Source organism: Coffea arabica, chromosome 2e, assembly GCF_036785885.1.
Source record: "Coffea arabica cultivar ET-39 chromosome 2e, Coffea Arabica ET-39 HiFi, whole genome shotgun sequence".
Classification (NCBI taxonomy): domain Eukaryota; kingdom Viridiplantae; phylum Streptophyta; class Magnoliopsida; order Gentianales; family Rubiaceae; genus Coffea; species Coffea arabica.
The window spans coordinates 65,057,425-65,081,800 of NC_092313.1; the positions used below are offsets into that span (position 1 = coordinate 65,057,425).

The window sequence follows — 24,376 nt, forward strand, 5'->3', positions numbered from 1 at the left end:
AAGGATCACGGGTGCCCAATTTTAAAAGTTCGAGGGCTCAAAGTCAGTCAAAAATAGTTAAGGGGCTTAATTTTACTTACACAAAAAGTTCAAGGCCAAATGGATAATTTGCCCTTTCAAATTTTATAACGTTCATAGATAATTTTTTCTGAAAAAACATAGTCATTAAACGTGTTCAAAATTTTTAAAACTGAAATTAAGAATCAAATCAACAAAAGAATAAAAAACATTAGATCTGACCGTGGTGGTGAATATTTGATAGATATGACGGTTCAGGTAAATAACGTCCAGGGCCATTTGCTAAATATCTAGAGGAATGCGGTATCGTCTCACAGTACACTATATCGGATTCACCCACTATGAGTGGTGTAGTTAAAAGACGAAATAAAATGCTTAAAAACATAGTTAGGAGTATGATATATTATTCTATCTTACCAGAGTCACTCTGAAAAGAAACTTTTAAAACTGCAGCATATATTTTTAACAGAGTTTCAACTAAAGTAACTATCAAAACTCCTTATGAGTTTTGGATAGGTAAAAAGTTCACTTTAAAATATTTACATATTTAGAAATGTCCAATTGAGGCAAGACCTTATAGATCAAATGAAAAGAAACTGGACTCAAGAATGATTGGTTGTGATTTTATTGGATACTTTGAAAAATTCAGAAGTTACAAGTTTTATGATCTCACGACTAAATCGATTTTTTAGATGAAAAATACTCGGTTCTTTGAGGATATCAAATTTGGGGAAGAAACTATAGTAAGGAATCTTGTCTTTGAAGAGGAATATGTTAATATTTTCACAGATGTCATTGATTTTATTCAGGATCCTATTTATGATCTTGATCGTGATATAATAAATCAAGATAATATCGAAGAATAAAATGTTATAGAAGAACAAACTCTACCTCTTTAAGAATCAATGCCATTAAGAAGATCCACTAAAGAATGGAGAAGTGCAATGACAGATGATTATATTATTTTTCTCCAAGAACACGAGGATGACATTGGATTGATGGAAGATGATCCAATCAACTTCCGTCAAACCATGAAAAATATAAATTCTCAAAAGTGGATCGATACCATAAATGAAAAGATTAAATTCATGAAAGACAATGATATTTGAAATCTTGTCCCATTGTCAGGAGGAGCAAAATTCATTAATTGTGAATAGATATTTAAAATTAAGAGAGATTCAAAAGATAATATGAAAAGATACAAAACTCATCTTGTCGCTAAGGGTTTTACATAAAAGGAAAGTATCGATTATAAAGAAACCTTCTATCTGATCTCTTTGAATGACTCTTTTAGAATTATCATGACATTAGTGACACATTTCAATTTTGAGTTACACCAGATGGATGTAGAGACTGCATTTTTCAATGGTGACATTGATGAGACGATCTATGGATGCAAAAAATATGATTTGCAAATTTAAAAAATTCATCTATGGATTCAAGCAAGTATCTCGACAATAGTATTTCAAATTTCATCAACTAATCATCTTATTTGATTTTGTAATAAATTTAGTAGATGGTTGTATATACTGTAGGTTTTGTGGAGTAAGTATATTTTTCTGATATTGTATATTAATGATATTTTACTTGTCACCAATGATATAAGCCTATTGCATGAGATCGAAAGATTTCTAACTAAAAACTTTGAGATGAAAGATTTTGGTGATACATCTTTTGTATTAGACATACAAATACACCGATATCGTTCTCAGAGTATTTTAGAACTATCACAAAAGGGTTATATCAAAAAGATTTTTAAAAAATATAACATGTAAAAATACAAATCAGGTGACACCCTGTAGTTAAAGGAGACAAATTTAGTTCTGACCAATGTTCTAAGAATGCTTTTGAAGAAAAGGAAACACAAAAAATTTCTTATGCATCAGCAGTAGAGAGTCTAATGTATGCTTAGATTTGTATGTATTCGGATATTGCGTATACTACTGGGATGTTGGGTAGATATTTAAGCAATTTTGGATTAGATCATTGGAAGGCAATCAAACGGATCTTGCGGCATTTACAGAAAACAAAAGACTACATGTTCACGTATCGAAAGTCAGATAAACTCGAGGTCATTGGATATACTGATTTCGATTTTATTGGACATCAAAATAGTATGAAATTAATATCAGACTATATCTATTTGCTAACTGGAGGTACCATATCCTTAAAGAGGTCTAAACAGTCTCTTATAACCTTTTCTACTATGATTACAGAATTTATAATTTATTATGAGACATCTAATCATAGAATTTAGCAGCAAAATTTTGTCACAGGATTACGTGTAGTAGATGGTATCGAAAGACCACTAAAATTATTTTGTGACAATAAGTCAGCAGTTCTGTATTCTAATAACAATAAGAGCTGGACAAAATCTAAACATATTGATATCAAGTTCCTGACTGTTAAAAAAAATAGTAAATAGTGGACAATTGTCGATAGAGTATATCGAGACAAATTTTATGATTGGGGATCCGCTTATTAATGGATTGCCACACAAAATGTTTCATGAACATATTGCTCATATAGGTGTCATGCTATTAAATGATATTTAGTTTTAGTGGGAGTTTGTCATTTTAAATGTTCTTATGATATTGTATTTTTGGTTATCAATGTTTAAGAATATTTTTATGCATAAATAAAATTTGAATTTATTTATACTCTGATTTTGGTATGGTTTGATCTCATGAAAGTTTAAGATGGACCAATTGAAAATAGACATGTTATGAGTACACTACATGAAATTTTCATGTTACACATCCAAGGGCCTGTTTGGCACCCTAGTTTTTTACCAAATTTTTTAGCTACTAGTTTTTTAACAACTTTTGCTACTGGAACCCCAAAAAACTTTTCAAAGTTTTTTACCTACACACTTCAAAAATCTATACACAAAAAATTTCTCAAAAACTTTTCTTCCTCCCTCACCCAACCCACCACACCAGACACCGCCTCCACCACCTCTCTCGGCGCCGGTCACCTATTCCGGTGCCGCCGGTAACCTCAAAAAAAATTTTGAATTTTTGAGTCCCTCACCCTCAAAAATTTATTATATATATTATATATTTATATATTTATTTAAACATATTATAAATATTTTATTTTATTTAAAATATATTTTTATATTTTTATATAAATATTATATACCATATAAATTAATATTAATATAAATATGTAATTATACATATATATAAATATTATATATTATATATTTAATATATATAATACATATTATATATATTACACATTTATGTATATATATTTATGTATATTTATATACAATTATATTATGTATTATGTATAATATAATACATTTATACATAATATTAACACACAATATTAATTATACATTTATACATAATACTAATACATTTATACATTTATATTAATTATATTAATACATTTATACATAATATTATATATTTATATATTTATATATTTATATAATATTCATTTATAATAATATACAATTATTACATTTGTAAATATATTTATATTATGTATTATATATAATATAATACATTTATATATTTTATATAACTATATAAATATATTTATTTATAAATGTATTATAAATGCATAAATATTTATAAATATTTAAACAATAAAAATTATAAATTATAAACAATATTAATTATACATTTATACATAATATTAATATATTTATACATTTATATTGATTATATTAATACAGTTATACATAATCATCATCTATATTTATAAATTATAATTTATACATTTATATAATATTCATTTATAATATATTCATTTATATTAATTATACATTTATACATTTATAAATATATGTATATTATGTATTATATATAATATAATACATTTATATATTTTTATATAAATATATAAATATATTTATTTATAAATATTTATAAATGTATTATAAATGCATAAATGCATATAAATATTTAAACAATAAAAATTATAAATTATAAACAATATTAATTATACATTTATACATAATATTAAGACATTTATACATTTATATTAATTATATTAATACATTTATACATAATCATCATATACATTTATAATTTATAATTTATACATTTATATAATATTCATTTATAATTTATGCATTTATACATTTATAAATATATGTATATTACGTATTATATATAATATAATACATTTATATATTTATATAATATAAATATATTTATTTCTAAATATTTATAAATGTATTATAAATGCATAAATGTTTAAAAATATAAAATTATAAAAATTATAAATTATAAAATACTCAAAAATATGTTTTAAAAATACCTCTAAAAATAATCCAAAAAACGTCTACAGTAACATTTCAAAAACTTCTACAAAAAAGTTTTTCACCTTACAAAAACTTCTACAAAATTATTTCAAAAACTTCTACAGTGCACTACAGTAAAGTTTTAGACAAACTCCCAAAAAACTCAGGTTCCAAACAGGCACCAAATCATGATTCATGTCATTCAATTATATCAACATATGTGACCATTGAGGGGTCGAGTTACGAATTGTAACAAAAATCGCTTTAATCCTATATTGGTGTAATTGATAGACCGAATTGGTTGTAGATATGTTTTGATTATGACAGTAAAATTGAGTTCATACAGTTAATTGTAAAACATAATTATAAGGTTATACATATAGTCCAAATGGGTGATGGTTAGATCTTTAATCCAATGTTGGACTTATATATGATTAATTATGTGTTGCAAACTGTCAAATAAGATTAAATCCAATTAAAGTGATCAATTATGATTTGGAGTTTAATGTATCTAATAGGATGTGGGTCTTTAATGTGTAGAGACTTAAAAGTAATTTCTATTTGTATGATGGGTTGAAATAGAAATCCAAAAGATAACAGGAAGTTATCTATAAATATGATTATGATCCCCAGATCTCACATATTCTTATTATCGTAATTTTAGTACCACAAAAATAAATCTTTCCTGATATCCCATCGTCAGGTAAGATACCAAGATACCAGAGAGAAACAAAAGGCATCTCTCAAGGGATTAGCGAATACATATTGATTTAGAGGACTACTCCAAAATTTCTGAGGATTCAATTACCAGTTAGTCAACATGAATTCAGGTATGCTTCCGCAATTTTACTGTTAATTTATTTCTTAATAATTACCATAAAGATTTTGAATTTAATAAGTGATTATTTTCACCAAAGATTAATATAAACAACCACCTAACACTTTATACCTATCAATAATCATTTTGTGATCACTTAAAATGACTGTTGGTTAGTACCACAGTCGAATTCTTTGTAGTTTAATTAATATTATCAAAATTTTGCATGCATCTCAATTACAATAAAAAATAATTTTGACTGCTCTACTTTTGTAGAGGTAAAATATTTAGGGTTTTAAAGAAATTATTAATTTCATTATGGCTTACCTTATTTAGCAATATTTCTATCCTTTGATAATAGCAAAACCTTTGTGAACCAACTTGAAGCGGAGAATATTCTTTTAGTATTCTAAGTCAATATTCTTGGCACCGCAATTGAGGTCAATAGACAAAGATCAACTTTTAAAAGATGGCTGACTCTAAAAATGCTCCATTATCAATGGAAATCAATGTTTACGATTAAAGAAAAGAAGGATCATCTTAATTCCATATTAATGAGAATTGACTTATCATAAAATTCCCTATTTCTAAAAGCTTGTTTCAAACTTTCAAATATGAAGTAAATTCCAAGTTGCCACTTCTTTTGATATTGAATTTTTTTTATGTCAATCATCAATTCTAGTCCTACTCCTATTCTAACCTATACTAGGAAAGTGCTCAATTGGATCAAAGCAAGCTAGAGAGAGGAGATACCTCTAGACTATAGGATTGCACTGCTGCACTTTTATTGAAGTGATGTTATTATAATAGGCTAACAGTGCTTTGATATATCTATTCAGCAAATTGTATTCTAGCCACCCTGCCTATTAAGGAGCATCTAGAGATCGAAGAGAATTATTAGCAACTCTTCTCAAGTTTGCTAATTAATAATATCATCTGTTTGAATGTTTCCAAAATCAAGTTAAAAGAGTTGGCTTCCGCTTAATAAGGAAGACTTAGAAAATGAGCACAAATAGTTAATCAGAAAACCTTGAATTTCCTCAATTTATCTTAATGATCAGGATCCTGTAAGTTATATTGGCGAGGCTAATTTTGATTGCAGGTTGCATATCTGCTTCTGGTTCGTTTGAAAGAGAACTTGTTCAACCACTCCCTTTCACTGTGGAAGTTGGGTGCATCATGTCAAGCGCTCTGATTTGCATGTTATGCTTCCAAAATAGTATTCATTAGATATCAGAGTTGGATTTCTTGGGGATTTTTACCCAGAGTCCTTAGAAGTTCCCATAATAGCATGTTCCAGGAGCTGTCTATTGGTTCATCTGTGCAGCTTTTGATATCGATTTTTGTCCTCTCAGTTTAACTTATGATTGCAGGGTTTGGCCAAGTCTTCACATGGCATGCATAAAAAACAACCACGAGGTTTTCGTTTCAGGGAAAGTAATAGTGAAGACTTAATATTCTTGTCTCAAGTGGATAGATGCTGCAGTGGATGGATCTTCTGGAGTTTATGCTTAATAACTGCAACAATGTTAATCAGAAAACTTTTTGGTTGCAAGTAATCATGCAAATGAATGTTGATCCGAAAACTTTAGGCATTGATAACTTGCAAACTGATGATTTAAGTCACATTTCTTCCTTTAATATTAGAGCCTTTTCTAAGCCAAGAACTTATTTTCTACACAAAAAAAAGTAGATACAGTACACCACCTATTACCATCTGCAGTAAGATGCTCACTATTAGATTAGATTACATCAGGCTGTGAAGGAGAATGGAGGTAGCAGCCTCAATCCATATTCCCATGAGGATCATCTGTTATCCAAATTGTGAAAAGTGGGCACACAAAAACCAGGATTTGGTGTTTGTTTTCTACACAATATAAAAATCCATGCATCGGTGCTGATAGTCCCGTCTTTGTGGAAAACATATTTTTGAGAAGTTCAATCTGTTAGATCAGAAGACAATATGGATTTCAATTGCCTGTGGTTTAATGAACTTGAGACTAAACTGAACAATATTTAGGAGAAAAAGACGTAAATATGGATCAAATGCAAATAGGATTTACCATAGACAACAGCACAGTAAGCATGAAAAACAGTTTTTGCTGAAATCATGTTTGCAGCATGAAGTTGATTAGATGAGAGAAGTTTTTGTTGAGACTGCATATATCAGAGCTAGTAGATAGACAGGAACTGCAACAAATTTAACTCTTATCACTTTTCCATACCTTCAGAAGACTTCCATTGAATCAGTGAGCACTCCCTCATCATCCCACTGTACATCTTTGGCATTAGAATGCTTCCCAATTAACTTGAGAGGTGCATCTAGAGGTGGTGGGCTCTGCAAGAAAGCAGGTATACATATTTCAAGATGCTTAAATGCATGGCTGCATAATGTATGTTTTTTTTTAGTCCTCTGATACAATTCCAGATAATGTGCTAAAGAAGGAAGAACTAGTACCATGTGCCGAATGAGGGGCCAATTTATTTCACGGAAGAAAGGATGTTCTTTTATCTGATTTGCACCTCCATTTGAACCTAAACGGCTGGCAGGATCCCTATGTAACAAGGCATTGATCAACTGCCGCCCTGCAAGGCTTACCTGCAGTCCATCAAATCCAGCTCATTTATAATAGATGTTCAATCTATTAGACCACGAGAAATTTGATTGGAGGGAGACTATTTGTCATATGCAAGATATGATTATACCGGAATACTACTGGGGAATGTGAGGTCTTTGTGCAGGATGTTGGCAAATGTCTTCTGCCTATTCTTTCCCCTGAAAGGCGTACGGCCATAAAGCATCTCATAGAGCAATATACCTGAATGCCAGGTTAAGAACAATCAGAAGTTCTGCACGTAACAAAACATCCTAAATTCTAGATGATTTTAACCATAAAGCAGATTAATCAGCCTAAAGTTACTCAACCATGCCATAGAAGACAAACAAGACATTGCAAAGCACATGGCAACCAAGCTCCCATCAGATTGTTAGAAATGGGAATGAGATTTCTCAAACCAAACAGATTGTTAGAAATGTAGGTACTGTACATCATAAACTCATTCCCCACCTCCCACTTCTAAGAAAGATGAGGTATGATGCAGGAACTGGTACACATAGAACTGGTGAAGCAAGGAAGAATTTGCATGATATCACACATTTGTGTTATACTTACCAACAGCCCACCAATCAATAGCACTACTGTGGCCTTCGCCAGTAATGATTTCCTGAAAGCAATACATCTGTAAGTATATGCTTAATAGGTCAACAAGAATGAATTATTGCTGCATCGCCTGTATAACGTCATGAGGTGATTGTGGTTATTTTTTTATTTTTATGAAAAGGGAGGCAATGAAACAAAGCAAACAAAAATGATACAATTATATTTTACTTTTATGAAGTTCCTTAAAACTTCTGTCTTGAGCATTGTGCCTTTAGTAAGACTCAGTGCAACTAACAATATCTTCCTGATAACATATCAAACAATAGGTCGAACTGAGCAAAGTAATTCGTTTAATTACAATTTCCAACAGGATAAACAGTTATCTTGAAAAATCATCGCCTCCAGAGAATAGGAATAAAACTCAATTGATCACCTTCTCCTTTGTCCTAATGGTTCCATTTGTTGCCAAAAAAAAAAAACCCTCAAATATCAATGCTTTTCCTTTTTGTAAATTGAAGAAATCTCCGAAAACTTCAATTACAACTTATTACAAAGACTTCCTAGAAGTGTTGTGAGATTCCCAACATGATACTTTGTTTTCTTGGTTATTGAAAATTGAGTAAGATAATTGCATGGAAGATTGAATAACTGACTAATAACTAGTTGGAGTGATGACTGATAACTAACAGGCATATTCAGCATTTCAAATGTTTCTATCCTTTAAAAATATACAACTGGAAGATTAGGAAACAGAATATAACATGGTATGGTGATGCATATTTTTTCCTACAAGAAGATTGAAATTATTCTTTCATGAACAATAGTCTCCACTATAGGAGAAGATGCAATTTGCAAGACTACAACGGTAAATATATGAAACAGAACCTCCAGCATATAAACAGGCTCCAGGAAGGACAATTTAATAAACTCGAATGATGCAACATACCGGTGCAATGTACTCTTCCGTTCCAACAAAAGAGTTTGATTGTGAAACTGGTTCTGCAACAAATAGTGGTGGTTGTTCACTCCTAGATCTTCTTCTCTTGGGTGGCGAATGCTTTATAATCTGAAATAAGTTTATTTGTGGCAACAAAGGTCAGTGATGATCAGCTCCAGGACATTTTAACATCGTGATAAAGACACCTTAGCACCCAAAATATATAAAGTGCTAAGGTTTTTTATGCAATAATTAGACATTAATACATAAAATTGAACTCTGAAAATGTATGAATCATCATTCCATGTTTATTGAGCTCTAAATGAATGAGAGAGAGAGAGAGAGAGAGAGAGAGAGAGATCATAGCATTTTCTGCAAGATGTTTTCCAGAAAAGCTGAAAATGGAGTTTCATGAGGTTATTTGGTTCATAAAAACAAATTTATGAATATTGGTAGGTGTATTCTCCTAAATCCATGGTTAATGGCACAGTGGGATTAACTATTTGAGAATGAAACGATTATCTGCTCATAGGAATACACATAGCATTAGGAAGAAATGCATACTTGGGGTTTACAGGTTGTCTTAAAGGATAGATCAAAGTCTGTTAATACAACATGCCCATCCTTTTCGAGTAGTATATTTTCTGGTTTTAGGTCTCGATAAATGATCCCTGTAATACAAGAAAAGAAGAAAACAAGCAATCATTTCATTAGAACAAGCGCTATTCTAATACAGGTTCTTACTGATTTCTTTTATGTAACACAGAATCTTGATAGAACCATAAAGACATTGTGGATAGTCGTAAAAACTTTTAAAGGGCATGCCCTTCAAATTGTTCAGTGTTCACCAATCTACTTCTATGTTCAATGTACTTGAGCGAAGGTAATTGATTTGATGAACAGTAGGAAGTGCCAAGCTGAATGCAGCCCCAAGATGTGGAAAAGGACTTGTTTGAGCAATTTGTCCAAAACAAACTAAAATTGTTGTGTATCACTCTAAGGTTGTGAAAATCTCAGGAATGCAAGACGGTATCTCTTTTGTCTAGGGGTCATCTAGATCAATAGTAATTCCACATGATATCCCAGATTCCATCTTTTAAGTGCAACTATTGCATAATAAGATTCAGTTTTGTTCAACATTTGTTGAATGTTAAGTTGATGGTAAAAGCACTCGATGTATCAGACCTCAAACTCTACCTGAGAATTCATTTAAGCATTCCAGGTATTCTTCATCACAAAGTTGAAATTAAATAGCTATGAAGATTTTTAGATGAAAACTAGGAAACTCACTTAATTAGTTAATTGTTCAAGAAAGTAAACAGCGTCTAATAAACTTTGAACAATTACCTAAACAGTGGAGATATTCCAAACCTATTACAACCTCTGCTGCGTAGAACCTGCGGAGCAGTAACATTGACGAGGAAAAGTCCATTAATTTACAGAAATAAATTCCTGAATGGATTGAAAGTAAATACTCAAGTGGTAAAGAAAAGAAAGTTTTAAGTCAATAAATCATAGCCAAGTACGTGGTATCAAGTATAGTCACGGAACTTTTTCCCGGTTGAATGAAACTTGTAAAACATGTCCAAATACACTACATGTTAAACGAACATAGCCGATTTTTCATCTCAAATTTCTTGTGACAAAGCGGGAAGGTACTTTCTTTAATCACTTCAAGTAGAGATACAACCAAGGGAAAGACACCTTATCCCCATTCACCTATTTAAAACTAAATTAATCTTGTATGTTTGTCTGATATCCCTTTGTATAATTGTCTTATTTGCTGCCGCTTTGGGATATCTGGGGATTATTTGGAATCAAGGAGCTTAATATCTTACTGTTCTTAAATTTCACTTTTATGACTTTGGCTAGTTGGTGGAAGTCTAAAAACAAGTTAATCTGGCACCAGGCACCCAGCATTTCTTGCAAAGCTTAGGTACAACATGGAAATGGAAGAGCTCCAATCCAAGAGCTCCTGTTGATAACCTTTTGGCGTTCGATACTGCTATGTTATGCGTGTTGTTAATCAATGCAGATGAACCCCGTACGTGGTTATTAATATCCGATGTAGCCTAATAAATTAAATAATCTTTATTTGAAGTTAAGGAGCACATTTTCCTAACAGGTTTAGAAACTAGAAAGGCCATTCATTTTAGTACACAGTCTCTGAAACTAGCCTATTTTTTGTGCTCAAAAGTCTGAATTAGGAACAGGAAGATTTCAATGCTAACCAATCTTCTGATCCTTATTCTCCATACCATAACAGGCCGTATGGGAGTGAATACTTTCTTCAAACCCAAAATCAGCAGAGATGAAACTCAACCAGTATCAATAGCAGTAGTTGTTGATTTGATTTTGCCATCATAAATGGAGGTATAGAAAGAACATACCTCGCTGAATCCTCTCTGAATATCTTCATAGGCTGCTTGTCAAGCAACGCAAATAACTCTCCTCCAGGACAAAAGTCAGTTATTAAACAGACATGTGTGCGTGTCTGGGGGAACAAAGAAATGTTAGTCCTTCTCACCTTGTACTAAGTTATGTTCAAACATTATAGCATACCAATCTCTTAAAAAAAAAACAGAAAGAATAACTTGTATGGAGTTTAGAAGCCTACATCAAACCAAAAGACCAAACATACAAAATTAGCTCAAACTGAAACAGAAGGACAAATACAGACAACAATTTTAGGAATAACTTGAAGCACAAATGCAATTCTATCAGTTCATCAAAGTGCCAAAAGGAAATTAATTGTAATCAGGGATGGATCACTATTTCTCCCAAAAATTTAGAAATCACTTTATGAGTTTCGATGTGTTAGTAATTTTGTTGGACTCAATGGGATTTATGTCAAACTAGCTTTATGCATAAATTTAGCAGTTACAATAAGAAAAATGAACTAACATCCAAAAAGCCATGGAAAATACATAGTATTCTTTAAAAAGAAGTGGAGAATATATGTAATGTACACTTTGTAGCTGTATGCAAACGTTCATGTAGGACTAGAAAATTCTGATGTAACTAGGAATAAACCAGGCAGGGAATATATGATGCAAGTGTTTTATTGGTTGTTATGCCATCACAAATTTCAGCTCGGAAGACATGTTGAATGAGCTTAAAAATGCTAAACACTTTCTTAGGGTAGCTGTTCTTGTCTATTAAGGTATTCAGAGAGTATCCAGAATAAAATCTTAAAATGTGGAAGAAAGTTTCTGATTGACGCTAGGAAAATGAAGTAGTTGAAAGACAAAGAAGTGCATGCAGAAGTATTTCAGATCTAATGCTAAAGACTGAAAAGTGTGGATATGGAAATCATCCACCACCCTTAAAAATTGGAGGCCAAATAAAACATGAATAATTATTTGCTAAAACAATTAGACAATTAGGACTAAGAGACTAGACTTGTGACAATTCAAATGCCAAACAGAATTATGGGATGGCAAAGTAGATTGAATTATGCTTAGAATTCATGAACGAACTTATTTGTTTATGTAATTCCTGCTTTTAGCTATACAACTATCTATAAACTTGAGCAATGAAGAGTAGTAAAATCAAACCTGAAAAGATGCGTACAGCGTTAGAAGGAATGGATGATCTAGCAGTGAAATGATTTCCCTTTCAATGCATGCTCTGTGAACCTGCACATATTCATCAGTCTGCTTAGGGCTCAAAAGTTGGGAACCCTGTACCGGTGCTGATTCCATAGCAGGGAAGAAACTGTTTCCATGGATTTCAAAGTTCAAAATTTTGGATAGTAGGCTATCATGTCCTCTGAACTGAAGACAAACAATGCAATTTTATGGACAACTTCGTGATTACATTAGTTTAGTGATGCAAAATGGTGGTTCTGCATGTCTGCATCTGAAATGGAAGAATCAGCAATTACAAACTGTGATCTTTAATCATGTCTATGGCAAGAAAAGATGGGGACGGACACTCTTTGCATGAATTTTGTGAAAATAACTTTCTATTAAACTTGCTGGTGTCTGAGTGACACACGTTCCCTGATGTCCAGAATAAGATAGTAAACCAGTATATATTTCTCTGTTATATTTCTAGTCACTGAAACCAGGTCCAATATTAAATTATGCATTATGGAAAAAGCCAAGCTATGTATTGAAAGAAATCAGTAACATTTGTGTATGAGCTTGTGACTTGCCATTCTAACCTTGTTACGGTTCATCATTATAGATTTATCCATTGCCTTCATTGCATATAATTGACCTGATCCTTTCAGTTCCACCAAATGAACACTGCATCATTCATCATTAATATCAGTTCAGATGATATGATTAGGAAGCTGTGTGATATCATTTCAAGCTGTTCATATTTGGAATATGGAATGGACAACTGTATGATGCTTGCCAGTTGAGCAGAAAAGTTTGTAAAGATCGCTTGAGAAGAAAGCACCGGAAACAAAGCAATTACATCCAAAAGTCCAGAAAATTAGAAAGAATAACTCTCCAAGTCACATGACAACCTGGACATCGAAAGGCTTTCAAATTCCAGGATTGTCAATGGATTATTCTATGTGAAGATATAGATCATTCTATCATAGAGATTAGTCCACTCGCCCTTAAGTTCATTCACTGACTTCCATCTGTCATACACTTTGAATGAAATATAATCATGTGCTGATCACAACAGCAACAAAAATAAAATAGTTCCTTGATGCTTACTGATTTTGAGCAAGATATTAATCATCCAAGGCACAAGCAAGAAAAAGTATAGCAGCTACAAACAATAGTAATAGTAGTCATTGTGATCAAATGAATGATCTTTTGTTGAATTGAAATCTTCGAAAGGGCATGTAGTACTAACTATAACATCAAAAACTCAATATTAGTAGATAAAACCAGTGTGGCAATGACAAATTGGAATTCAGTGGTCCATTGACTAGTCTTGCTTATAGGAAGGCATTTTTAATGCAAACCTGCCAGTGTCTCCACATCCCAAAGGTCGTATTGGTTTAAAATGATGAAGTCCAATTCTTTCACCAGTTGCCGTGATCTACAAGACGAAAGGGACAAAAACGGTTATTCTTAAAAAGCAAACAACTCTTGAATCACTAATACGTGACCTGGAATGGTGATCTAGCCTCCAAATCATGTATGACAAACAAATAGGAGTTGTTTTACTGGCCCTTTGGACTCTACTCTTTGCAAGAAGTAACACATTTCCCACACCTTATGGAGGAAAGGATTTTTATAAGATGCTTGAGGATGCCGGATAATAAAAAGAAGAAAAAAACCAGAGGAACTCTAGACAACAAAGAGTAAGTTGGAAGAACCAATTCACTAAAGCATATGAAAGAGTAGTATTATTACTATTACTGACATAAGATCGCGTCACTTTTATTCAGATGTAACAGGTTATTATTTCAGTACGAAGAGCAAGTAAACAGAAGAATCTCCTGAAGAAATTTTAGTTCCAAATTTTGAATGCAACAAGTCTTGGGTTTCTTGCTCTCGAAACAGTAAATTTTGACATATGTATAACTCTAATAATAGAATAACCTGATATGTATGAATATTTATGATGACAATGACTCCATAGCTCTAGTTGATAAAACATTTAGGGAAAAAAAAAAAAAAAAAAGAAGTACTGTTGCACCGAGCCCTAGATTAGGTCTGATATTATGCTTGCTTCCAGATTCAAGAAAGCTTAGTAAAGGCCTAGAAACTGAGAATCTAAATGCTGTTGCACCCGGCACTAGAAACTTATGAAAGTGTTCCTGGAACTTCTCTTGCTTAACCATTTTCAATTCATTGAAGCAATGCTTGTTTCTTGGAATAAATTCTCAAAATCCTTACCTTCTGTATTGCTTCCCAATAAGCACTATACTTTTTGTGAGGCCTTGGATAGACAGGTTGAGAGTGCACTGCCCATAAGTCTTCTGGTCTCTGAAAGGAGGCAGCATGAGGATTTGTAAGTGATAACACAATTAATAGCCTAGATAGAATAGATACTTCTGGGAACTGTTTGCAAAAGAAAATTCTTAAATTCCCAAAAGTTTTATCTGAAATATAATTAATGAAATCTACTCTAATGCTTTTCTTTGCGGTGCATTTTGATCATCAATTCTTAACATCCTTGATAACCAAGTGATACATTTCATCAGTATAATAAGTGGTCTAAACATATAAGAAATATGTAAGGGTATGCCTTCATTCTTTTACTCAATTATGTGGTTTATCAACCAAAATCCAATCTAAAGACAAAGGAATACCTTACCAAGTTGGCATCAGGAAGGTCTCTTACAGCTTCGTCAACATTTTCTGCTGTAGCTTTGACCTGGAACAAGTAAGGATCTTCAGATTCACATTAAAATCTGATCACTTAAGATGTTGCTAAAAAATGGTAATCCTATTAAAAAAGAATAGATCCATTGCCTGCCTTCACCGCACATAATAATTCTAGAGCCATAGCATTAATACAAGATTGTTTTCCTTTGTACCAATATTATCACTTCTCTGAGGATCAATTTCATATGCAATTTCCATATAAATTGTTATTTTGCAAATATGTTCCCTTCTTTTTTCTTTCAACATTGTCTGACATGCCATGACTTAATTGCTACTAAAGTAAAAAAATTTGAACAACAGGGCATAACATTAGGCAAACTAGGAAGTATTGAAAACATCAAATATTTCAAGTCAAGAAGAAGCTTGCCATTTCAATCAAGTCCACATAAACACATTCACTAATCCAGGTATTTGTGATTGTTTAAGAACAGTAGAATTATCCTCAGAACAGAACTAAGCCTTTTCTTCTTTCAAGTACAACATGCAATGATGACAAAAATGAAGAAGAAGAAGATGATTCACAACGCGAAAAAGACAAAGATCAAGACCAGAACCCAATTCACGAGCAATTTACCCAAGTGATTTCAAAGAAAACGAGGAAGCAGCTTTCAAAAAAAGGTAAAACAATGCAAACACGTCAAGATGTCAAACCAAATTCCCATGCTCGCTCACAATCCCACAAATGTGGGGCACCCTCATGTGGATGATTTCGTTCGATTGATCTGTTATGTGTTTAGAACTCCAGATTTTTTCATATGTGCGTATTATTGTTGATCCTTAGCTGTCTCTTTTACTTTAACAGAGGTCAGGTTTGGCCCCCTCTATTTCGCTGTACTCTTTTTCGATATAAATAAATTAAGGGATGGCATCCCAACCCCAATTTGGGGCTTTGCCAAAAAAAAGAACAGTAGAATTATCTTGTTAAATAGAACATGCCTCTTGTTCATGTTTCCTCATTTTATTCATTCTTTTTCTACTTAAATGAAAATCTAAACCACAGCTATTACATAGTACTGTTCTTTAGAAACCTTTTACGATAACAAATACATATCAGGAATGATCTCTACCTCTGACTTGTTTGTTAAAGTCATCTACCAGATGTGTTTTTAAGGATGTATAGCAACATGAAGAGAATCCAGGCACGAGGGATAGTGAGAACTTGGAATAGCACTCCTAAAGAAATTTGAAGCATGAAAAGAACATCCAGGAGAACTTCATAAAACAGAAAATTACCAATTTAGAACTTTTCTGTTCAGTTGTTTCTGAGAGTCGGTTTCTTAGGGGTTCCACATGATCACTTCCATCTAGTTGGACACCAATGAAGTATTGAAGTTCTCCCTAAAATTGTTAAAAAATGCTTAAGATAGGAAACCAGAGATGCAGGTACTGCATGTAACAAACCACTTGGTACAGGCTACGTTGCTCACCTTTTGATCACGCATAGGTTGCAGATGAAATAAATTCCAGAATTTCTTTCCTGCAGTGTATTTGTATCAATAAACAATTAGGTGAGATCATAGAGTATATTCAAGAATTAGATCCAATTCTGTCCACTAGCACAAAAGATGTTAAGTTTACCACTCTTAGTATAGTTAATCAACTGCACAGTAATTTCCTTTTGTTCTCTGATGGCATCTCTTATCCTTGAAACAGTTGCTTGATCTGTCTCTGGCCCCTGAAGGAATCTGCAGAAGTATAAAAACTTAATCAGATAATGCTGCTACTACGAGGAAAATGCTTTACCGAAAAAGACATATTGACACAGTAAGGACAGATGGAAAACAGCATAAATTTCTGAGGTGAAGTTATATGACACCAATATCAGAATGGTGAAAATCATTTGCTTGTGACCATTTAAAAGACCTATACAATGAGGAGGATAATGATTCCGTAAATCTACCAATAAAGTTGGATTCAATAGCCATATTGGCAGAATCAATCATGATGTATTAGCATCGGAAAACAAAGTACTTTGATATTCTTAAAGACCATGATACATAAGCTCAAGGTAAATCAAGAAAACTTTGAATGTAACAGGATAGGGAAAGAGGGCCTGAGTTGAAAGCAGCAAAGCAGTGAGGCAACCATGAATAATTTATTTTAGTTTTGACATATCTTCTTCAAGCTCAATTTATAAAGTGCAAAAGACAGAGAAACATTCACCAGCAAAACCAATATTATATAGTCTTTTTAATTGCAATAAAAAGATTATTCAAGGTAAAAATTCATACCTGCAATTTCGTCCTAAAATTTCTTCACGCGTGTACTCAGTCAATTCTAGAAAGCTATCAGATGCAAAAATCTGCAAAGGAGACCACAGTTTTAGTTGAAATTTCACACAAATACCAGTCTAAACTGCAAACTGAAACAGGTACTTTGCTTCCCTGACAGAAAGAAAGGCGATAAAAAGGCAGTAGTGCAGCTGAAGATAGAAACTGAAACCTTGTAATGTCACAAACACTTACAATCTCAGGTACTAAAACAATTGAAATGCACTCAACTACAGTGATCCTACCGTATTTATCTCAAAAAACAGGATTGATCTTACAATTGGATTATCAGGAAGTCTGGGATCTGTAATGACAAAATTCTTCTCAATTCGTTCCAAAGTAGTTGCTAGGTCTATTCCTTGACGAATATCCCTATCTCTTTCAGCTCGCTCCCAACTGTCTGTTCTTTCTATGTCTCTTGTCATCAAGATTTCAGGCTCAATGATTGGTGGTTCCTCCCTTCCTGCATAGCTCGCTGACCTCAACTTAAACCTACTGAAAATCAAGCACAATTGTTTAGACTGTATCCTTAATTATGAAGTTTACTAAAATTAAGGAGCTTTTTGTTACTGCCTAAACTTGTTTATCCCAAAAAAAAAAAAAAAGACAAACAAGACACTGCCACTCATATGCAGATTCTTTTATTTTGTGCAGGACGTAACTCTATTAAGGCATACCAATTTAGTACATTTCTTCTGGCCTTATGATATCAGAAATTAAACATTGTATCATTGAATTCAGTAGCTCTGCTGATCTCATATACAACATGGCTTCAGAAACAATGTTACATCGCTGATGACATAGATAACTCTTACTACCATTTTGATGATATTCTAAAATATTTCTTTTCAAAAACTACATGGAAAATTGGATAGGGACCTTATCCAAAATGGTCCGAAACCTATTCGTTTGAAACATAACTAGGAACAATTAACTGTTCAATATCAAAGATGAAATAGGGTTTCTATAGCAAAATCAAACTGCTACGTCTTTTTGGTACCTTGTTTAAAATGCTTGATTTCAACAAAGAATAACAGGTCTGTTGCCTTTAATTTATCTCAAACCTGGGGAAGCAAAAAAGACTAGCTACTACTGTTCTAGTGCCAACGAGGAAAATAATAAGGGACTTCTCTAACCTAAAAAGGTCTCCAGAATTATCTTGACTATCCTTCTTATGGATTTTAATTGTTCAAAACTGGGTAGAGGTTGAGAGATAACAAATAGAACACGTGAAATGGTATACCCCATTAACGAAATGCGTGCTGACTTTCTTGATTTTTTGCTGAAGTCATGGTGTGGAGTTTGTCTACCAGATGTTGCTACATTCTCTGTTACGGCTGGTCCGGGAAGCATATAATCAATATTAAACTTCTCACTTTCAACCTTGGCTGTAATATCATGACTCATTGACCGGATGAGAGAACGTGGATGTTTTATGGTTTGCACAACCTCAGTGATGGATCCTAAGGCGTTTTCCTTCTGACGAGCTGTTACATGTAGACAGAAAGGATTTTAAGATGCAGAGATGTTGTTGAATAACAAAAATAGCAATCGTATGCACCATCATATCGGATTAATGACTGGGGAAGCCCATTTGGTCGTACTGCACTGTCAGCTATACCCTCAGTGTATTTGCTGACCTCAACCTGCATTCTGCCAAAAGGTACTGAAGACATAAGACCAGAAGCATAGCAGGAATTACCTAAATTACTCAGCATTGCTCAAACGTTACCACAATTGAATGCACTAACAAATTCAGATTTTACCAATTTCAAACGGATTCTACAGTGAAAGTCAACAACCTCCAAGCTGAAAGGAGATGCAATGAAGTATAGTGACATGAAATGCATGAAATTACTAAATGCTGTTCTAGCTCAGAACGTTCTATAGAGGATAAGGTCTGTGCTAGTTTACTTGACTTAGCAATCTGGCTCTTGAATATCATACAAGCAAAAACTTACATGCTTACCACAGTAGGAAATCTGAGGGGAAATATCTTTTAAATGGAGAAGAAGAATGGACAATAGGACCTGAAGTTAATTAAAATATATCCTACTTATTTTTTCCAAATTATTAGACCTCTAGAATACAATGTCAATTTTTAAAAATAAACTTCCAACCCGCCGTCTGGAAAACTAAGAATATTAATTACTATTTAAGGGAAAAAAGGAGAGATTTAAAATATGCAGATGATGAAATGATTGCATCTGTTAAAGTTGAATCCCTACTATATATAGAGCCGAAAGCTCATAATTGTTCAAAAGATGATCCAATACGAAAACTAATATTTGATTGTCCAGATTTTAGTAACCTAAGCTTGTGATATTCATCCATATGCTTTATTTGAGGAGAGGAAACTCAGTAGGAAACATATTTGTCACTTATGGCTCTTGGAATGGCTTTTCATCTAGTGACCTTCATTGCTCCGAAATCCATTATGTTCACACTGCAATATCACAAATTAATGCACCAAATCTGGAAAACTCTTTTGAAAACTTTGAATGGGAAGAATACCAATGAACAAATTGTCAATCTCTGGATGCCTGAGAAATGTTATAAGGAGCTAATTACAATGGTTGAAGTCAGTGAGAAACAGGACCAATGTGAGTAGAAATTACCATAAACTCTCTACGAAGAATCAGAAAATTAGTCACTTCTCGCACAATAGAACTTAAACTAACAAGGAAACCAACTAATACATATCTAGGAAGCTAGAGGTCCAAAAAAAATCTTCAGTAAGGAAACTTTCAATTGCAAATGTGAAACAGATTGGATACTCTACATTGAAAAGAGAAAAGACTATCTTTACCCTATAAATTTTATAGCCCTCCCACTGTCATCTTTGATTGGGGTGATTGTTAGCAGATTCCAAAATGGGGTTCCATCCTTCTTGTAGTTCAAGAGCCTTCCACAATAACTTGATCCTGTTCTTACAGCAGTACGTATCTTTTCTACCTCTTTAGGGTCTGTATCTGGTCCCTGTAGAAAGCGACTGCACCAAAACAAAGAACAACATCCATCAATAACCTTGAATATCCTCCCAAGATTTGATGTAACACCAAAAACAATGAAATATTCTATATGGGTTTTACGGTTATAAGAGATCACAGTGCAAAGCACATTCAACATTAGTGACTTCAACTTGTCAGGAACCATGCAGCTGCCAGTGTATTCTAGAATTATAGGTGTTTAAGGGTTTTAAGTGCTATATTTGAATATATCACAGAGAATAGTGGTGCCTGACCTGCTATACAATATTCTCTGGTCCATCATTTCTTACTTAAATAAACATTAGCCAAGAAATGAAGAACACGCAATGTATTTTAGAAAGAGGGGGCTTCTAAATGCTGTAGGTCTGAACAAGTCTGAGTTTGTGTCTCAATATGTACTAAGATATTCAAGAAATTTGAAGAGTTCATATAAGTGCAGAGTTCTAATGATGTTCCCTGACCTATTGAACAATTATTCACCGACATTTCAATGTTGATGGAATGAATAAACTTGTTTTGCCTGAAAACACCTTTAGTACGAGTCTTCAGTAAAAATAAGATGAGAGTAATAGGTTCTTGGCGGAAATTTTAGTCCTGCAACACTGTCCAGTGATACTTGTACGCCCCTAAGCAGCAAATGGTAACAAATAAAGGGGCATGTTTGTTAGCTGCCAGATTTCTGGGACTACATTATGATCAGTCTAATGATCAACATAATGCATGAAAGCTCATGCTCCTACTATTTTTGAGACTTTCAACGGCTAAGAAATTTATGTTACATACATCTGAAATCAAAAGTAACCTTACCAGTTCCTCCCAATAACTTCCTTTGATGAATACCCAGTCATGCTGAAAAAGCCACTGCTAGCATACATTATAGGACAGTCCGGCTTAGTTGCATCAGACACAACAAAAGTCTGTTGCAAAGTCGCTAAAGCATCCTTTAACTCCTGAGATACTCTTGGAACAGGAGCTTCAGATTCCTCTGACGTCCTCCTTGAGTCCGCCAAGAATTTATCTGATGAGCCCTTGCTTCTTTCTCCATCTCCTAAAGAATTATTTTCGTTCATCCCTATTGCATGAAAGCTACCTTCTCCCACATCAGTCCTGACCACCAGTCCCCATTCTGCAGTCCTTTCAGCTATGCTAGCTCCTGAGAGCACCCGATTGCTTCTATTGCCTTGTCCTTCATTCTCCTTCTCCCTTACCTCATCAGCATTTACAGCAGTGATCTCTGATTTTCTCGGTTCTTCCTTAAAAGCCATCCACTTATGCCTAACACCCGTCGTACTTCCAGAATTCCCCGATGCCTCCCCTTGCATTCTCAGTACTTTCACATTCAATCCCTCATGCTTCCTATCAAATGATTTTCCATCATCATGACTTACTGATGGCTTATAAACATCGATGGGTCGTCGTACACCTGATGACTCCATCCACTTTCAATCAAACTGTCACCATCTATAAGAAGTAACCAGGAGCATCAAATCAGCCCCACTTTTCTTTCATCATCAAACATATGAAATCAACATTATCTTGCAATAACACAACTAAAATCAACCACCCCACCAAAAAAAAATAAAAAAATCTAACCACCCACTTTTCTCTCAGTTAAACTATAGACTAAATACAGTCAAGAAAAAAGTGACAATCCAATCGAAACATTAGTAATATTTCATTTTTCTCCTTTTTTGGGTACAATACAAGTAAAAGTGGATATATACGCTACAAAAGATTACAAAAACAGTCTGAAAATTTATTGCAGAGCAGATTGGATTGTGCTTCAGCTAGTACTGAGTTATTGGTTCAGAGCTTCCAGCTAGGCTTAATTGGACATGGGAAATTTGAACCAGAAACACTAGATATTGGAAAGATAACGTTCACAGGATTAACAGAACCTCGAATGGTGCCATGTAACCAAATCTTGGCCGTCTATTTTTGGGACAAGTGTTGCAACGGTAGTGGGTCACAACCGTTTATTTTTCTAACCGTTTCTGGCGCGCTTCGCTATCAGTTAAAAAATCTTGATGAAATGACAAAAGACGCCTTGTGATTCTGTGTTCCTTAAACTTCCACGCTAGGGACTGTTTGTTTTCTTGCGTTGAAGGGTCCATAATGGGGGTGAGAAGTCGTGCAATTATTGAAGCCTTTCATGGTATTTACCAAGTCTAGCAAATTCTAAAAAAAAAAAAAATCTAGCAAATTCATGGGAAAAAAAAGGTAAGTCACCATTTACACATGATTAGGTTTGAGAATCTGTCCTATAATCTATACTGGTGCCAAAAGCACATGCGATGTGTGTATAATTCAGAAATGCTTTTCTTACAAATTAATTTTGCATAAAATTTTCATTACTAGAGTACTCTGTAGTGTTTTAACCTTTTTTCCCATCAAACGATAGTTATTTTGGTAGTTACAATACTTATAGGCAGTTATTTTATCTCAGATAGTAATGGTTAAAAAATAGTTACTAATAGTTAGTTTAGCCATAGTTATAAAATTTGGTCCGGTCCAACGATCGAACCAATCAACTCGATGAACCGATTATAAGGTCAGGTTAGGTCACTAATTAGATCGATCAAACATCAAATTTATTTACTAGTTAATGACCCGACGATTCAATCGATAGATTGGCAAAAACTGCTAGTTAAACCGCCAATTGAACCATCAACTTAAAATTTTTATTATTTTTATTATTTTTATAATTTAAAATATATTATTATATTATATAATATAGCTATTGTACAACCCGTAGTTGAACTAGTAACCCGGTGACTGATCACCTCTGTAGGTAGAGCTCCAGGTTAGGTTTGATAACTATGATTTTTAACAAATCATGTGTAACTAGTAAAACAATAAGGAATTTTCATAAGGACAAAGTTGAAAGTATATAACGTGACAAAAAATGTTTATTCTAAACCCCTGTATCTCCTTTGATATATAGTGTATATAGTATAGATATTAAACATTTTAATTTCAAAAAACAGATTGGAACTTAATAAAATGTGTAATATAGATCCTTATATTATAATAAAAAAGCAATTTGTTTTCCATTACATTTTGAACATCGTCCTCTCATTAGCGGTTCTTGTCATTTCATTATGGGTTTGAAATACTCTCATTGCGTTTGGTATAAGGTGTTAATACTTAGAGTTGCAGCGAAATCTCTATGTTGCCCCTTTTTGAGGTTTGATCATTAAATGCTACTTGGGTTTTTAGAAATTTTGTCTGCCATCTGCTGATGAATGAAGTTAATAACTCTCGCCATTACTAGAGTTATTTAAGCATGTCCAACTATTGCTCTTTCTTTTTCTTCTTGCTTTAGTTTTTTTTTCCCTTTCCTTATTGCTTTGCATTTGAGGCTTCATCAATTAGGCATGTATTGGCACAGTTATATGGCTTTATTGTTACACGCACTGAGTTGGTTTGCTATTCTCAATTTTGTGATTTTAAATGGACAAAATTTCGTTTGTTGAACATTTTTGTTTGACTCGTATTATAAATTAAATATGATTTTCAAAAAAATTTATTAATCTGATTGCTTTGTGTTAGGAAATTGGTTAAATTTTTTTTAAACAAGTTTCTTGTTTTGTATAGAAGTAACTAGTTTTTTAATT

The 24,376-nt window shown here is 33.1% G+C and overlaps 1 protein-coding gene across 6 annotated transcripts; it reads right to left on the bottom strand.

Annotated features, from left to right (window-relative positions):
- Positions 1-6,670: 6,670 nt before the first annotated feature.
- On the bottom strand, positions 6,671-22,609 carry LOC113729300 (phototropin-2-like). Of its 6 annotated transcripts, XM_072080693.1 has the most exons (24): positions 21,567-22,609; positions 20,579-20,761; positions 19,331-19,422; positions 19,013-19,256; positions 18,048-18,264; positions 17,731-17,801; positions 17,078-17,184; positions 16,927-16,976; positions 16,733-16,837; positions 15,429-15,488; positions 15,008-15,097; positions 14,128-14,204; positions 13,354-13,447; positions 12,752-12,832; positions 11,585-11,688; positions 10,542-10,591; positions 9,759-9,865; positions 9,204-9,323; positions 8,270-8,321; positions 7,803-7,915; positions 7,555-7,695; positions 7,322-7,434; positions 7,160-7,198; positions 6,671-7,039 (listed from the first exon to the last, which is right to left on the bottom strand). In XM_072080693.1, the coding sequence occupies exons 1-22, from the start codon at positions 22,193-22,195 to the stop codon at positions 7,324-7,326; spliced, it is 2,898 nt and encodes a 965-aa protein (XP_071936794.1). In that variant the 5' UTR covers positions 22,196-22,609; the 3' UTR covers positions 6,671-7,039; positions 7,160-7,198; positions 7,322-7,323. The 6 variants fall into 6 exon arrangements, with proteins under 6 accessions (XP_071936794.1, XP_027109411.2, XP_071936795.1 ...); XM_027253610.2 differs by lacking the exon at positions 7,160-7,198 and having other exon boundaries at positions 13,363-13,447; positions 18,048-18,261; XM_072080694.1 differs by lacking the exon at positions 7,160-7,198 and having other exon boundaries at positions 18,048-18,261.
- Between the last annotated feature and the right edge of the window lie 1,767 nt (positions 22,610-24,376).

What these genes read in the sequence shown, in the direction of transcription:
- LOC113729300 (XM_072080692.1), bottom strand. Translation starts at nt 22,195, where the DNA reads ATGGAGTCATCAGGTGTACGACGACCCATCGATGTTTATAAGCCATCA. An exon ending in GATTAACTATACTAAGAGTG is followed by an intron (nt 16,977 to 17,077) that starts GTAAACTTAACA and finishes AATACACTGCAG; the next exon opens with GAAAGAAATTCTGGAATTTA. An exon ending in GGAATATCTCCACTGTTTAG is followed by an intron (nt 9,866 to 10,541) that starts GTAATTGTTCAA and finishes CTTGTATTACAG; the next exon opens with GGATCATTTATCGAGACCTA.